Source organism: Gymnoscopelus braueri (genome assembly GCF_963280865.1).
Source record: "Gymnoscopelus braueri genome assembly, chromosome: 5".
NCBI lineage: Eukaryota > Metazoa > Chordata > Actinopteri > Myctophiformes > Myctophidae > Gymnoscopelus > Gymnoscopelus braueri.
The window spans coordinates 34,794,510-34,811,022 of NC_137606.1; the positions used below are offsets into that span (position 1 = coordinate 34,794,510).

General features: G+C 40.9%; 1 protein-coding gene across 1 annotated transcript in view; it reads left to right on the forward strand.

Annotated features, from left to right (window-relative positions):
- Positions 1-14,055, forward strand: part of LOC308085880 (uncharacterized protein) — a gene marked incomplete at its 3' end in the record, with an annotated part of 34,438 nt that extends 20,383 nt beyond the window's left edge. The window contains exons 7-8 of the mRNA XM_080429195.1: positions 13,109-13,260; positions 13,977-14,055. Coding sequence (XP_080285321.1) covers positions 13,109-13,260; positions 13,977-14,055 — 231 coding nt within the window. The remainder of the gene's footprint in view (positions 1-13,108; positions 13,261-13,976) is intronic.
- Positions 14,056-16,513: the final 2,458 nt, after the last annotated feature.

Genomic DNA, 16,513 nt, shown 5'->3' on the forward strand with positions numbered 1-16,513 from the left:
GACAGCGTGTAATTCAATCATCCGCTGGTTTGCCGTATCTCCTGCAGACAGAGAGGGGCGCTGTTCCCTTTGTTTTTCTTGTTTCCTGAAAGAGACTTCCCTGATCAAACTTTGTATACTGCAGGGGTGGGCAACTTTGATGATGGAGAGGGCCACTATTTTTCCACACTCACTCCAGAGGGCCACATTGCATATACTGTCGGGCCATTCTACAGTATGTCACACAAAAGTAGCAAAAATAGCCGATCTATAAGCTCAAAACGCGTCGCAGTGCGGCGAGTTTTGAGCTTATAGATCTGCTATTTTTGCTATTTTTTTATTGGAATCTTGTTTTCTTTTTTGCTATTTTTGAATTGGAATCCTGAAAAGTAACATTTTTATTTAATTTCAAATGCATTTACTTCTACTTTTTTTTACTGTAGTTATACTTATGTTAACTTTATGAACTTAAATACAAATACATTGACATAAAAAAGACAATAGAATTTTAATACTAGTCATTAAGCTACTAATATAGACTGAAGTAATTACAGCGGGTCATATTTGCATGTTTGGAATTGTAACTGCTGAAATCAATAATATATCAGTATTCCGATATTAACCTGCGGGCCGCATTAAGTGAAGGGCCGTCAATCGCCCATGTATGGTATACTGTCTTGTGCACCTTTGCCCCTACCAGAGGCTCACAGTTGGACTGTATCTGTAGGTTTGACTCTTAACGAAGTGTCTGTCAGCAGCAATAGGGATCTAACCTCTGCTTCTAAAAGCAAATTCCGCTCTCTTGCCACCCAGACAAAGCTGTCTAAACTGAGAGGCTTCTGAGCTTACCTAGAGACGACAAGGCACGGCCAAACATCAGCTCTTCTCATTGTTCACTGTTTTGTTTTACCAGCCTGTCCATTCACCAGTCTGAACTGGTTTACTCATCCTGAACTGAGTCGTTTTTAGAAGTGTTGAAACAAGTTAATCAGCTGGCCAAATGGGTCCCATGATGGCCCTGTGTAAATTGACAATTGCGGGCCTTTTCAGAGACTAATGGAGGCCATAGAACAACACTTTTCCCCCTGGGGAGAGGTAGCATCAACACTGGTGACCACGAACACAAGCACCAACCCTCCGTGTTGCTGATCTATGGATGAGATCCCTGGCTAGGCCTGGGTTTGCCCTCAAACCATTTACTAGCATAGCGTCCACTTTGGCCTGCCGGGGAAGGGAAAAAAAACACTTTAAGATGGATTTGGACCAGGCTTGTGTTTTCTGTTCAGGGCGACACTGGGAACAGAGCCGAGTTTATTTTGAAAAGTGCTGGTGGCGATGACATCATTAGCGTTCATCTCATTCACACTCCCAGGCTGTGTTTGCCTGGCTTTGATTTTCATCATGTGGATGTCACGCCTGTTTGCTTAGGTGACAAAAGGGATCACAGATGAGTTCCAGTCACGCACAGTTAGTTTAAAGTGTGAATGTGTGTGTGTGTTTGTGTGATGCGTGGTGTAAGCCCATTTTTATTCTGACCTCTTTCGCCCTTCTTCTGCTGCGGTTGTTCCAGTGTCTCACAGATTTACTAGCTAGGTCATATGAAACAGATGTCAAAGTCACGACATGGAGTATATGAGACCTTACTGCCCACCACTGTAAACTGAACTAAAACAGCAGTTCTACTGCTAATGGCACCAAGGGTGTCAACCTCTGCAACACGCAGGCAAAACACAGGGATTCTCCAAAACACACACGCTGTCATCGGAAACAAAAGCGTCCACACACACTCTCACCCAGTAGGCACACACTCTCACACAAACAGCAGCAAGACAAACCCATGCAAAGCCGATGGGAAATAAGCTGCAGCGCAAACAAGGGAGTGGAGTAAAGAGACCTGAAGGATTCCTCAGGCAGCAGGCCCTGTGGCTGTTAGACAGAGCTGCGCCTCTCACCTTTAGAATGATGTGTGTGTGTGTGTGTGTGTGTGGTGTGTGTGTTTGTATGCCCAGGTATTTGCCTGCCTGTCTGTCCCTGTGTATGTTTGCATGTAGGGATGGATAAACGTGTAATGTTTGCTATCTTGGCCTGCTTGACAACTGTCTCTCAGCTCAACCCCATTTCATCTGTTGCCTTTCAGTAGAAATTGGTGCTAATGGAAAAATAAGCATGGGAAGGAGAGACGCCATTAATTTCTGTCAGGCCTTTTCTTTTGTGCTTGTTGACTATGAGAAATGGATAGCTATGGATCACTGTCCTAATGAATTTCCTCCACCCAGTCCGTGTTTGCTCCATATTAACGTTGTGCAGGTTGATTAATACTTCAACAAAGGCCAAGCCTGATGCAAAGAGATTTTGCAGCTTGTCCAGGATAGAAGCAGGGAGAAATGAGGGAAACATTGACTGTATATTATATGCTACACATGACATGATACAACCAATCATAAGCAGGAATACATGAATCACTCTGAGAAATATGTTGTGACTGTACGATGCTACAGTACAATGTGTACGTACTGTCGGTTGGAGTCACTGGCTGGCTGCAGAGTTATGGGATCGCTGCACTGTATACGCATGTACTGTACCACTAGGCTAGGCCTATGTGTGATACACTGTATTATGAGTAAGCATGAATCACTGCTGAGTTGTGTATTTACATCATTGTTATAAGAAGAGCGTAGTGGTGTTGTTTTCCTAGGACAATGGGTACACTACTGGAATACAGAGATATGAGAGCACAGACAGATAAGGTTCTGATTCGTTAGACATTGTTAAACAATTCCCTAGGGAGATTTCACACACCGTCAAAGCTGCTTTGCTTATAGTTTGTTATCATTATTATTGCTATTGTTATTATTATTAATGATGGATGCAACTAAACTTCAGTAAATCTTCTAGAAGTCACAAACATTACATAGATATCACATTGGCACTACCCTGAATGTTCACTTTAATTTAGTTAAGTTTGGTAAATACTATAGCTATGTGCTTGCGTGCGTGTTTGTGTGCATGTGTGCGTGTTTGTGTACTGTCTGCCATCTATGCTTATCTCCTCTGTCATCTCCTGGCCCAGGCAGACATTTTATCCATATGATCATCACACAGGGAGCTCTGGGTACCCGCACTGCAGTGCCACTTGCCCACCCATCCTCCTCTCTTCCTCTAGCTCACTCAATGTCTGTCTTCCTCTCTCTCTGTCTCTATGTCTCTCTCTCTCTCTATCGCATATAGCCTGGGCATCCGCTCTGTCCTCTCACCGGAGCAGACACGCAGTCTTGTTAATTTCCTGATTGTATAATTATATCAGGAGGTTGTTTGTGCTGTCTGAGATGTGCACTCATTGTATGGGATGTGTGTGTTTATATGAGATGAGAGCCAGTGATACAGTACGTAGCCGGCTCCGTCACAGCTCTATCTCAGCCATCGCAGATAACAGCCTCACTACACACACACACACACACACACACACACACACACACACACACCCCTACTGTAGAATTGCATCCACTCGCTGACATGTTGGCACACTACCTGTACTACAAAGCATTTCACCCAACACCACCTTGTTCTGCAAGAGGGAGGGCGGAGGTTAAGGTGAGACTCAGAGCATCGCAAATGTTGTGACGTGCGTCTTTGCCCCGTCTAGATAATTTGGCAGAAGCGACGTGTTTGCAGGGCAAGCGGATGTTTTTATCAACGAGAGAAGACATAGATCGTATCCAGCCCATTAACTGTAATTGTGCTCGTTTGGCGCTCATTTGACAAGGAGAGGAAGAAGGCAGCGGAAGGGGAGGTGTCGTCCTCTCACATCAGACATGAGCCTTTTGAGGCAAGAGGAAAGAGGGGGTGCAGCCGGGTGTAGGCCGCAAGGGACAGGGATTAGAAGATGGATGTGATAAGTTCTACTGCTTTGGCCCACCCTTCCTGGCCCTGGTGATGATAATCGCTCAATTTGTTTTGCCACTGCTACTCCATGCTAGAAGCCAAGGGCTAAATGACAGACTCTAAACAAACACTTTAGATGATAAAGGGCAGGCGACTGGCTCTCGCAAGTGGGACCAGTCATGCTCTAAAAAGGCTATCTATTACACTGGACAGTGCCATAAGGGGCCTGTTGTTTGTTACTCGTAACACTAAGTAACTAAGTGCATAAAGAAACAAGAAATCATATCCTGTGCCATTTCTTGCATCTCTCCTGCCCACGCCACTAATTAAGTGTAAAGGTGTGCTGCCTGGCTGTATAGATGCTTCTAAGGCCAGACTTATAATTACTTGTACGCTGGTGTCTCACACCAAAAATGTCAGATCTACAAGCGACTGGCAGCCGAGATGATACCAGGAGGAAATGTTTTCCGCACAGCAACAGCTAGCATATGCAGACACACTAATAGATCCTAAAGGAACTCTTGGCCATTTTTCAATCTTGTCGCTATACAGTATACCGTTCCTCCTCACTGATGCTCACTATTTCTGTCTTCTTCGCTCTGTGTCTCAGAGGCCAGCTGTGGATAACTCAAAATTGGCTGGGATATCAAATCGACTCACCAGCACAGAATGGGACACAATTAGTTTTTTTGAGTGTCCCAGATCTAGAGACTGTGCGTCTAGACTGAGCGAGTCCAAGTACCTGACTGACGTCACTCAATTTTCTCAGAGTAGCCACTGCTCGCTCTGGTCTAGAGACACAATACTGCAGTATGTTGTACTCCACTCGATTTATTCTTAAATCACTGACGTATGCAATTGCCTTATATACACAGATGGACACTCAAATCTGTATTAGTAATTGGCCTTACTTTAGTTTCCTCCTAGTGTTTTTGTTGTTGGATCAACACTTAGGTTTTACTCCCTCATACGAGAGGTGAAACAGTATTGTGCTATATTGTTCAACAGATCTGTTAAAAGTAATATCTTTCATGAATTCCACACTAAATACATTCACCTCTACACTGATCTGCACTTAGTTTTCCTTCGACAAGGAAATAACTGTTATTCATGAGGTTCTTCTACGATGATGATGATGAATTTATTTGTATAGCGCCTTTCCAAACATAGTTACAAAGTGGTTTTACAGAACGGCAAACAACGGTAAATACAAATACAAATAGCATCCGTAGTCGGCAATCCGGAGCTGACATAAGCACATGCACTAATGCTTTGTTCACCTGTTTTAGAACGTGCCTCGTAATCCATCATAATGGGATCATCCTGTAATAAGCCTTCAAATGACCCATTGTTACACCACATCCCCCGGCCACCTGCCTTGTTTGCGTTAAGCAGACACCTGATTTGCTGGTGAAGGCGGTCATGTCTTCACAGCCATAAGCGACGAGGAGATGAGCTACAGATCACCTGCTAAGAGTCTTTCTGGTCTGAGCTGAGGTCTTAAATCCTGTCTTTTACCTTTCTACCTGTGCTTTGGGCACTTACTGTGAGATGGTTAGGGATTAGGATTCCTTGAAATGCCACCTGTTTGTGCCTTGGGTTAAGGACACTGGTGTCATTCAGCCGGCCCATGACCTGTTGGTGGAGGAACTCTGAGAATTCAGATTAAAACGGCACACTCCGAAATGTTAATATGTGGACTCTAAACACAACTGTGAAACAGAAAAAGGATTATTCTCTTAATATATTCTGTCTCATTACCATGATGACTTGGATTATAATAATAATATTTCCTTCCTTACATTGAACAACACTACAGTTACTAACACAGAGTTTCTTAGTTCAAAGAACTGGCCTTGAAAAAAAAACATACATTTGCGATTAATGGTTTTTACCTGGAAAAGTTAAGAGTCTTCCCTTTGTCTATAAAGAAGTCCGTCTGCAAAGCCAGAATCCCTTTGACTCTGACAGTTGTTTGAAGCATTACAATAACATTAACCTCTTAACCAGATCCACTGTGTATATGAGGGTCTGGTTGAACGGCGGTCTCGGGGGGGGGGGGGGGGGGGGTAAAGGCGGGGGTGCAGAAACCTGAGTATGGTGTAATCAATGAATGCAGCTAATCACAACGTCTAACTGCACCAAAATGATTATGTCAACATGATCTGAAACGGTGTATGGTGCTTTTTCTCTGATGCTGTTAATTCATTTTATGGGGCAATGTCATTTAGTAATCTCAGTGATCCCATCCTTTTGATCTTATGTTTTAAGAAAAAAAACGTTTTTTAAAACATGTTTTTAAGCATTCAGGTCCATTCATAAGAAGGCTGCTAAACCTGACTCCTGCAACTCCTTGTTTTGTCTAATGATAAGATCTCCTCGCACACAGCGTGCAAAATGACGACCATAGCTGTCTTTCTTTAGGCACCTAATCACCTTCATGGGGATTGTGTCTCCTTTGGCCAGTCAGTAGCGTGTGATCACCGGTAAGCCGCCTTTATCGAACTAAATACTTGAGCCAGACTAGGCTGGTGGATGGAGATGAACCCTTGAGGAGCCGGCTCAGTCGTAGACTTAAAAGAGGACAAACGTCTTAGTGGGTTATCTGTGGCCGCTTTGCAGGATCTGTTCTCTAGATCTTCCAACAAGCTGAAGATTCCTTGACGTAGCTGTAATCCATCCAAAGAAGCTTTGTGAGGATCGAGGTGCTGTTTCTGGTCCAGTGGATGTATTCCAACATGCACTCATGTTGTCTATAAAGAGAATAAAAGAATATTTCTTTGGCACTCTCATGGCGATTTAACGGAGATATTGTTTAAAATAATTGCAATTGCATGGAGATAATGGGTTAATAAACTATATTAAGGGAAATTCTACCCTATAGTAAATGTTATATGCATTTACGTCTGTTAACGTCTGTAATATTTGTTGCCCATTCATTGTCAAGCTTTAGTACACAAATGACAGATCACAAGACTTTCACTTGATTTGAAACTGTACAGTATTTAGTAATATATTAATTAATACTACATTAATTATGACAAGTAATTATTTTATGGGGACCCAACAAGTGTGTTTGCTGGCTATCTCGTAGACTGACTCGCATCTAAAGATGTTTGTCATCCATTTTCAAAACTAAACAGAAATTATTTATATAGTACTCCTTAGATAGAAATGTAATAATATGAATAATACCTTTAAAGCCACAGTAATATATGATACTGTATATAACATACACTTAAAGAAAGACTGGATGTTCTTGGATAAATACACTTTTAAGAAGAAGTCCAGTTTTAAGAAGTGCTTTCCACAGAAACTGAGATCTCAAAATAATCGTAGATGTTCCACCTCAGATATGTTTGGGAAACATGACCTGGACACACTTTGCCCGAGGTTGCACTTTTTGGCCAGTAGAGGGCATATGCACACCAAGAGCAATGCCTCTCTCTCTCTCTCTCTCTCTCTCTCTCTGCTAAGCCTCATTATTGTCTCAGGGCTGCAGTCACGCAGATCCCTCTATCTCTGCGGCCCATCTATACTGTATGTGTAGCGCTGATGTCATACCTCATTACAACACAACAGTGGGAGCTGCAGTCGTCCATTTTGAGCCAGCCCCCTTTCCCCTTCTGTGCATCAGCTGGTGCCAGTTCATTTGTCACTTTGTTAGATAAACAGAAGCCTGCCCACATTGTAGATGGATCTGTCTCCCCATGCAAAGGTCAGCGTCAACACAAGACCTTAAGAAACCAAAGGCACAATACCTTTAAAGGGGATGATTGCACTGTCACACAGACTGAGGGGAGTCCGTCTCCAGTCCCACCTTGTTTAGCACAGAAGCAGGAGTGAAGATGGTTTAGTAGTCAAGGCACTTGTCTAGCACGTTGGTTCTCAAAGTGGGGTCCCGGGGACCCCCCAGGGGTCCTTGGGGGGGTGCCAGGGGGTCCTCAGCAAAATGAGTTAATATAGCATCTTTATACATGTATACTGTAGCACTCTAGCCACTTTAACCCTATCTATACATCGGCTATTTGAAAATAGACTTTCTACAAGCTCACAATGCGTCACAATGTGTTGTGAGCTTGTAGATCTGCTATTTTCAAGAAAGCTTGATTTTTTTTTTTTTACATTTTTCACAAATTTTAAAAACATTTTAACAACAAAAATCTTGTATGGGGGTCACTGACACAAAATATTTTCAGATTTGGGTCCGTGGCCAAATACATATTAATTCGATGTCTTTGACATGAAAAACAGTTTGAAAACCACTGTCCCAGCGAGCCACATCGTCATAGACCTCAGGAAGGAACTATTGGTGGACCCCAAGTGGGTGTGTCTATAAGGACAGCTTTTGGGGATATTCCAGACTCTTGTAGGGAAACACCCTATCATGTAAGTCAGTTTAAATGACTCATGTTTGTTTATGGGAAGCAAATCATTTTAACTCCTTAAACTGCGTTTTCCTGTTCAGGTACAGTGCTATAATATGATTACGTGCAGCTGGCTTTCCTCACACCAACAGCGTTTCCTTTGAGAACAAAGACCATAGGATTTCTGATTATTCCATAAAAGCATTTGTTTTGCTGGCAAAGAAGGGAACATGGATATAATAATAGACTTTACAGTCCAGTCAGTAATTACAGTCTTATACCACCTGTTGAAACACCGCCGTCTTCGTTTACATAGCGATTTATTGGAATCTCCCAAAAGTTATTGCCCACGGTAACAAAATAAAAACCTGGAATATACTTTAACATGACATTTACATGCATTTTGACACTATAATGTATTTTTTTTCCATATAATATATAATCTTACTCCTTCTAGCCAAAATAACCAATTTTTTTCTAAACTATGCTTTCATAATTTTTTTTTTTTTTTCATATAATATATAATCTTACTCCTTCTAGCCAAAATAACCAATTTTTTTCTAAACTATGCTTTCATAATTTAGCATAAAATTACATAATATGTTCTGTAGGTTTGAATAAGTGACTTATAAACAATTCAGAGTAAGCATAAAAATTGGTAGACAATGTGCATTATATTGATCCAGGTTAGAATTGGACTTTTCATACTTGAATTTCTTTGTGAGACTAGAATGTATCCCTACAAAATATTAATTAGTCTTGGTTCATACTGTAGGTTGCTCTCTGTGCTTACATAAAACCTGTCAAAGAAATAATAAATGTGAATAGAAAGATGTAAGAGTGTTGATCATGAACAGTAATCAGCTGCATCAGCTCAAGTGGTAATGCCAGCCCTATTATGATTACCAAGCTCTGAATCTGCTCTTGGCATTCATATTCCTAAGATTTGGAATGTTTCTCTTATGTTGTTGTATTGTTGTATTTCTCCGTTTAGAATAGCCTGACAGTTTATAGATGCTTTTGGATTTGAAAAGCTTAATTTTCCTCCTTGGTGATTTTAGGTTTTCATTTAACTTGGTAAGCAGCTTTTGTCTGTAGTCTTGTAGTCATAAACTATGTACAGGTATACGTCCTGATTGGCTATCACTATTGTGGAAGTTATACCACTTAAACCCTAATATACTTTGTTGACCAGGGTCCTCCGGAGGTTTGTACTTGGTCACCTCCTTTTTTCCCTCTACATCAAATGTCTTCATGGAAAACCTGATCTGCAAGCTCAATGCGTTGTAACACGAAGCATTGTGTGCTTGTAGTTCAGTTATTTCCGTAGACTGTTCGCCTATTTTTGCCAAATTGTTGCCTATTGTAACATTCCCAGTGAGGGTGCATGTGTTTAAAGGGCTGATTATATGCCCGGCAATGACACCATTGTTGGCTGGCTTAGAAATGGGCTTTAATTGGATCTTGACAATGCTTGTTTCTTTAAAAGGATCAAGTCAAATGTAATTGGATGTAATTTTCCCTTCATATTTGTTTTGGACCCAAACCTGTCATGCACTTATATTGCTTTAAATATATCCATTGTTCTATGCCAGCGTCCCTGATTGGGATGTATTAGGATTAAACAGATTAGATGTGGTTACTAACCAAATTTTATGTTGTTCTCGACAAAATCCTATTGGTATTTTGCATACTATCCCAATGATGGGTGAGCTATATAAATGACAAATGAAACGGAGTCTGCATAGTATCCATTTACACATGAATATAAACCCTAACCATGAATGCTAATGACAAGGGCATAATCATCTGGTGTTGTTCACTCATGCACTATGCCATGCTATAAGAATCCAAGCATGTGTAACACCTGTGTGGCAATTCAGTCCATCTGCACTGAGATAATTTTACAATGCTCTGTCATACAAACAACATCTGTCACACTACTGCACTCATTCGAGTCAAACCATGTTCTGTCGCAGTTCAATAGTAAATTAAATTAGAAAAATGCGCACCTCGGAGTGCAGATCTCCACCAGGCCAGGTTGCCTACCCAGGCCTGTCTCAGTCGTGGGGATGCAACCGTCAGCAATGTGCAAATCACTGATGGCGAGGCGACACGCGGAAGCTGCTGGGGAAATAGTTTGTATGACAGATGGATCAACTGATGGCACCCCCCTATGGGAAGGCACTTTAGGAGTTGCACTCTATAGAGGCCCTTCAAAATGCCGTTCCAATTTGGGTTTGATTGGATGTTGCATTTATGATAAATGTAGGTTTTTGTAAGAAGTATCAAAACCCTGTTTGACGATTATTGTCACAACTCACAAGACCATTTGTGCGTAATTTAGTGGAAAATGAATCCCGTTTCGGCAACAGTGACATTTGTAGCATTTGTGGTGCCCCTTATGGGTGGACGTGAAATCACGTTTGGCTCTGTGTTCTCAATGTGTGATTCAAATTTGGGGCAGATCTGATGAAGCCAGTCGTACCCAATCGGAATGAGTGATACATCTTGTGGCCACATGACTCCAGACATAATGTGTCTGATTTGTGTCAGTTTTGGACAGCAAAAACTGTTTTGCAGGAAACCCAAAGTGGAAATGGGCCTGACAAGATAAAAATCACACCCTGTGTGAAGTGGGCGGTGTCTTGCTAGCTAATCACAATACTGAATGGAGTCAACCAATCATGTACAAAAGATAAATACATTTATTGAAACACTCTTTATGATGGACGAAACCATAACTTGAAAAAAACCAAATTATGGTTTTTTTCAAGTTATGGTTTCTTATATAGGGCTATGCACATGTGTCATGTGACACTGGCCAATCACAGTCCTGAATAGATTGTGATTGGCCAATCACGGTGCAGGATAATTGTACAAATTTCCAAACCTCACTTATAGGGGCGGTTTCACAGCGCAGGATATTTGTACATTTTTCCAAACCTCACTTATAGGGGCGGTTTCACCGCCCACAAACAGAAAGTAACCTGTTATAGCGACACCATGAGGTCAAATAAAACAATTAGTGGTAGGGTTTCTTCCTTGGCATTCTGGGAGCGTGCGTCTCACGTCAACTGGTACAGCGGTGCTGGAGATGAGCTGTTCAACGACACACACGGACACACGGAAAAGTATACACATAGTATATATCATTGTGTTTAAAGGAAGACACTCCACCCCAAATGTTTCAAATATGTCTCATGGTAGAGCTATACCAACCCGCTTTACATTATGGCCTATAACTCACAAACAATACAGGTTGTTTAATCAAACTTACATTTTCCTTCGCTACCTTGGAACATGACACACCTTCCCATATAGTGTAGGTCACACCCATTTCCACCTCCAATGAGATTTAGCATTTTCTGTTCATGCTCGTCCAGATTTTATCCTACACTTACACAAATCGGAAATCGCTGCACATCATCTCTACAGTATATATACAGTATATCTACTGTATTATCCTTTATATGTATATTGTCATGTTTTGAATCGGTTGAAAGTTGTTTCCATTTAGTTAAGCTGCATACTTAAATAACATCATGTCGTTATACAAGTAACACAAACATTACACCCACAAGGCAGCATTCACTGGATTTAATCAGAATTGCTGAAGAAACACAAAGACGAGGTCATGTGTGGACCACGCATCTGCAGTCATCAAAGAATTCAGATTTCCACCATAACAATCTATAATGAGATCCTGTTCTTCCTCCAAATGTGTGTATATTTCATTGGGGTATGATTTTGGTTTGGGACTTGCTTTTTTCACATTAAAGGCTACTTAGAGCCAAAACTGGAGTGGACTTTTCATTCTTCAAGTCCTGCGCTTGTTTGTTGGTTTGCTGCTCTGCTGCCATAAATGCGCATTGTACATCAAGCCCAGAATCCTTGAATTAATCTGATGGATAAAGTACATAATCCATCTGCCTATTTCCTCAAAAAAAGGTCTAATCCAGGGAGTTCTTGTAATGATTATTAATTTTTACTGATGCTTTTATCCAAAGCCACTTTGTGATGCAGGAATCAAGTTTTATTCAGCAGATTTAGCCCTGTTTTTACTGCTGCCAACCAGCTGTACCTTTGATCAAGGGACACTGCCACAGTTAAATGTCCCACCACCAGAGTTTTTAGCCCACAGCCCCCCTTTAAACTCAGTCCTCGGCCCCCCACTCAACCTTTTTTTTCTCTCCCACAGAGCCCCACCCACTGCATGTTAGCAAGTCTGAGTTCCCATGTTTTTCTCTAACCACGTTCTACCTGGCATCCCTATTTTTGGGCATGTCATTATAGGCGAAAGGTTTTTCCAAAAAATCCAAATGGAGCAGAAAATAGCAGATCTACAAGTTCACAAGGCATCGCTATTTTAGCTATTTCTGAAATACACGACGAATTGCACGACAAAGTATAAAGGCGTTAGATGTTCTGCTCTGCTGGTCCCTTGTACAGAATTGATTTCATGGTGCAACCATATTTCTTGAAGCTATGAAAAGAAGAGACCATGAGAGGCTTGTGCCTCGGCCGTTTTTTCTGTTCTACTCTGTAGCATTGTCCTCTGATGTTTTTTCTGTTCTACTCTAGTATTGTCCTCTGACGTTTTCTCTGTTCTACTCTGTAGCATTGTCCTCTGATGTTTTCTCTGTTCTACTCTGTTGCAATGTCGCCCTGCACTTTCAGCACTCAACAAAAAACTCATACTGTCCCGCCAATGGCTCACCTCCTCCTCCTCCTCCTTCCTTCATAGCGGATCTTGCCGCATGTGGATCAAATCAGAATCATCCACTAATTGACTATTTACAGGGCTCGAGAAAAGCCCTAATGGACTTGATATTAAATCCCCCCTCAAATATTTAAAGTGTGTTTTTTGAGTGCCTCAGCCAAAGAGAGGGTCCTTGCCTTTTTACAAGTCGGCCAAGTTAAGCCCATCAGAGTGCGTGTCGGAGTCGGCCAGCCCAGCCCAGTCCGGGCCGGCTCTCAGGCGGGATTATGGGACGACAGCGGGAAGGGCAGCGCAACGCAGGGGAGAGGGGTATGTCCAGATCTCCCTGCAATGAGTTCCAGATGGATGGCGGCCCCAGGTTCTCACAGGCAGATACCGGCACGGATACGCTGGCATCCATCATGGGCTTAAACTGGACTTCTTTGTAATGAGATTGACCGGGTTTTATGTGGAAAGTTAGATAACGTAAATTTCAACATGCCTGTCCTTTTATGTAGGCCTGCTCTTAAAACTAGCTTGTCGAAACAAGGTTTATTTACACACACAATTAACAAAGGAAACAAAACAAATCCCCCTGTCCTTACACACTCAAACGGTCAAGGTAAAACTCCCAAGAAAAAATAAAACCTTGTTGAGAAAAGGAGCACCAAACTCACAGGAATACTTAACCAAGACTTAACGTGTTGTGAGCCATTTTCGCTACTTTTCCGCAACACATATGATGAAGTATAAAATCAGGGCACAACCTGATCAAATCATTATTTTATGGATAGAAAAAAAAAAAAAAAACTAAATGAAATATAGATATACAAGGTTTCTGCCTGACAATGATATTATACGCAATAGTATTTGTATTATTGATAATAAATAATACACGATACCTTTACCACCAGCAATGATTAAAAAAAAAGCATTGTCACTTAGATTATTATTTGTATTCTTATGCTTAGATCATTAATACTTTAATTACCAAGAAATGTGTCCTGTAACATTTTCTGGTTTTGTGTTTTTATTTTTCTCTTCAGATATGGTTGGTTCCAGAAGCAGTCAACTTCTGTCCTCTCATCCATCTTCAGTCTGAGTCTTAGAGAAACCTCTGGCTGATGAGGACGCCTAGAGACCTCTTCACACAATAAAAACTAATTTAACCTGAAAGGGTAAATTTCTACACTTTAGTGTTACAAGCAGTACCCTTCCTGGACCAGTGTGTGGTGTCATGCTGATTCATGATGTAATGCTTATCCTTTTACATGTTGCTTCATATAAGGAGACATCTTCTTGTACCAACAATACTATATAAAAGCTACAGAAATGAAATATTAAGGTCGGGTATCTGAATTTGTGTGCTCTGAAAATAAAATGCTCCAGTTTATTTTGTCTTCGATATACTGTAAACATTTTGAAGGTGGGAGGGGCTTTTTTGATAGGTATACATTTTAGAGAGACAGGAAACTTGGAGAGAGAGTAGCGGCGTGACATGCAGCACATTCCAGACGGATGAGAATCAAACCGGGAACTTTCTGTACGGCATTAGAGCCCGTGATATGCGCCTTAACCATCCGGCTATTGGGTCACCCTTGTCGTCCATGTTTGAGGTAAATAGTACAGTACGTATTTTTAATCACCTTTATAGCATTTTTCAGGTATTTCATACATTATCCCAAATTGCATGTTGTCACTTCAAAGTACATTTGAATGCTGTAAATTAGATAAAGTGTGACTATGAAAGATGCCATTGTAGAAATAGTTACAAGAACAAGTTCGGTATTCAAAATTGACTTGAGTAAAAGTACAAAAGTATTGGCATCAAAATGTACCTTTAGAACCAAAAGTAAAAGTACTCGTTATGCAGAAGGTCCCATTTCACAAGCTTTCAAAATGTATAAAAATCCTTTGAAAATAGCAGATCTACAAGCTCATAACATGCGTTGTGAGCTTGTAGGTCTGCTATTTTCAAATTGCCAAAGTATGTATTTAGGTCTGAAGTGGTTTTGTAATAATAATCAAAATCTACAAAGTAACTAGTAACTAAAGTTTTCAAATAATTATTGTAGCGTACAAGTACAATATTTGCCTTTGAGATGTAGTGGAGTAGAAGTAAGATTATTTAAAATTGGAAGTACTCCAGTAAAGTAAAAATAGCTCAAAATTGTACTTAAAGGGGTAGTTCACCCCCAAAATAACTTTTTTTCTATTGATTACTCACCCCAAGGAGCCTTGAATTCATGGATATTTTTTTGTTTTTGTCGCATTCCTTCCTTTATTTAAATGCATTTGTGTCTCCTACCGGAATCAATGGGGACACATTTATTAAAATCAAATTATTGGCTTAGGAATGTGACAAAAACTAAAAAATATCTATGAATTCAAGGCTCCAGGTGGTGAGGAATCAATAGAAAAAAAGTTATTTTGGGGGTGAACTACCCCTTTAAGTTACTTTACACCACTGTAACAGATTAAAGTTGATGGCTGTGATCGACATTATCAGGCAGGATCACTCCACCAGGCGTTGACCATCTGTAGCTAGCATTTCATCCCCTCTGAAAGACCCCGATACCTGACTGCTGACTTGTCAGAGGGGTAGCCCTCCGTTTAAGGGCCTCCCTTCCTGTCAAGTGCGTCAACAGCCTGGACAGAGCAGGAGCCGGTGAGGTGCTGACATGAGCCAGGACCTAACCATCATCATAACTCATGGCCTAATGAGTGCTGTGTGTGAGAGAGAAAGCAGAGGGTTGTGCCCTGGGTTCCGATGCCCTATCGGTCTCTTCATTCCTTCCAGCACATTTGCATTACCTTATTAACATCGCAGGCATTGTCAGATTTTAATCATTGCTGCTGAGGCGATTACTGTGATGTGTGAGCATTTTCCTTTATTGGAATGAATATCATAATATTCATAATCCTATCTCATGAATATTGCATGCCGTACAAATCATATAGTGTTCACAATGGTTTTGGAAGTCATTGGCAAGTTTTTTCTAATAGATTCAGATTGACCTTTATTGTTAATATAGTGGAACCAAATGAGGAGCATAATTGCCAGTTTTATCCCATCTGCCAGGAGAGGAGGGGGGCTTAATTAAGTGCTTTAAAAATTACGGATTCAATCCTTCCTTTTGTACATTTTCAACTACGTTAGTTTTTATAATTACTGGATTGTTTCACTTAGTATTCCTTGCGTGTGATCACTGATGTCACAAGAATTCTGGTCCACAGTGTCATAATTACACATTAATTAACATAATGACCTCGTTTTGGGTATTGTAATCACTCCTGTCTGTGTGACTATGATCAAAATGACTGATGACCGCCCCAAAGAGACAAACAACCTTTTGCGTGAAAAGGTCACAATCAAGGCCAAGGTCAAAATCGGGAATGAATTGGCAGATTTTCATTTAACTTAACATTTTGGGTTGAAAGGTCAGGGTTTGCATCCTCCAGATGCATTAATTGAATTATGGTTTTAAATACTCACAAAAAGTACAAAATTGTTATCTCCCAAAAAGTCCCATTACATATTTTAGCATTGAATTATGCTTTCTCTCCGTTAGCAGGACTGAAT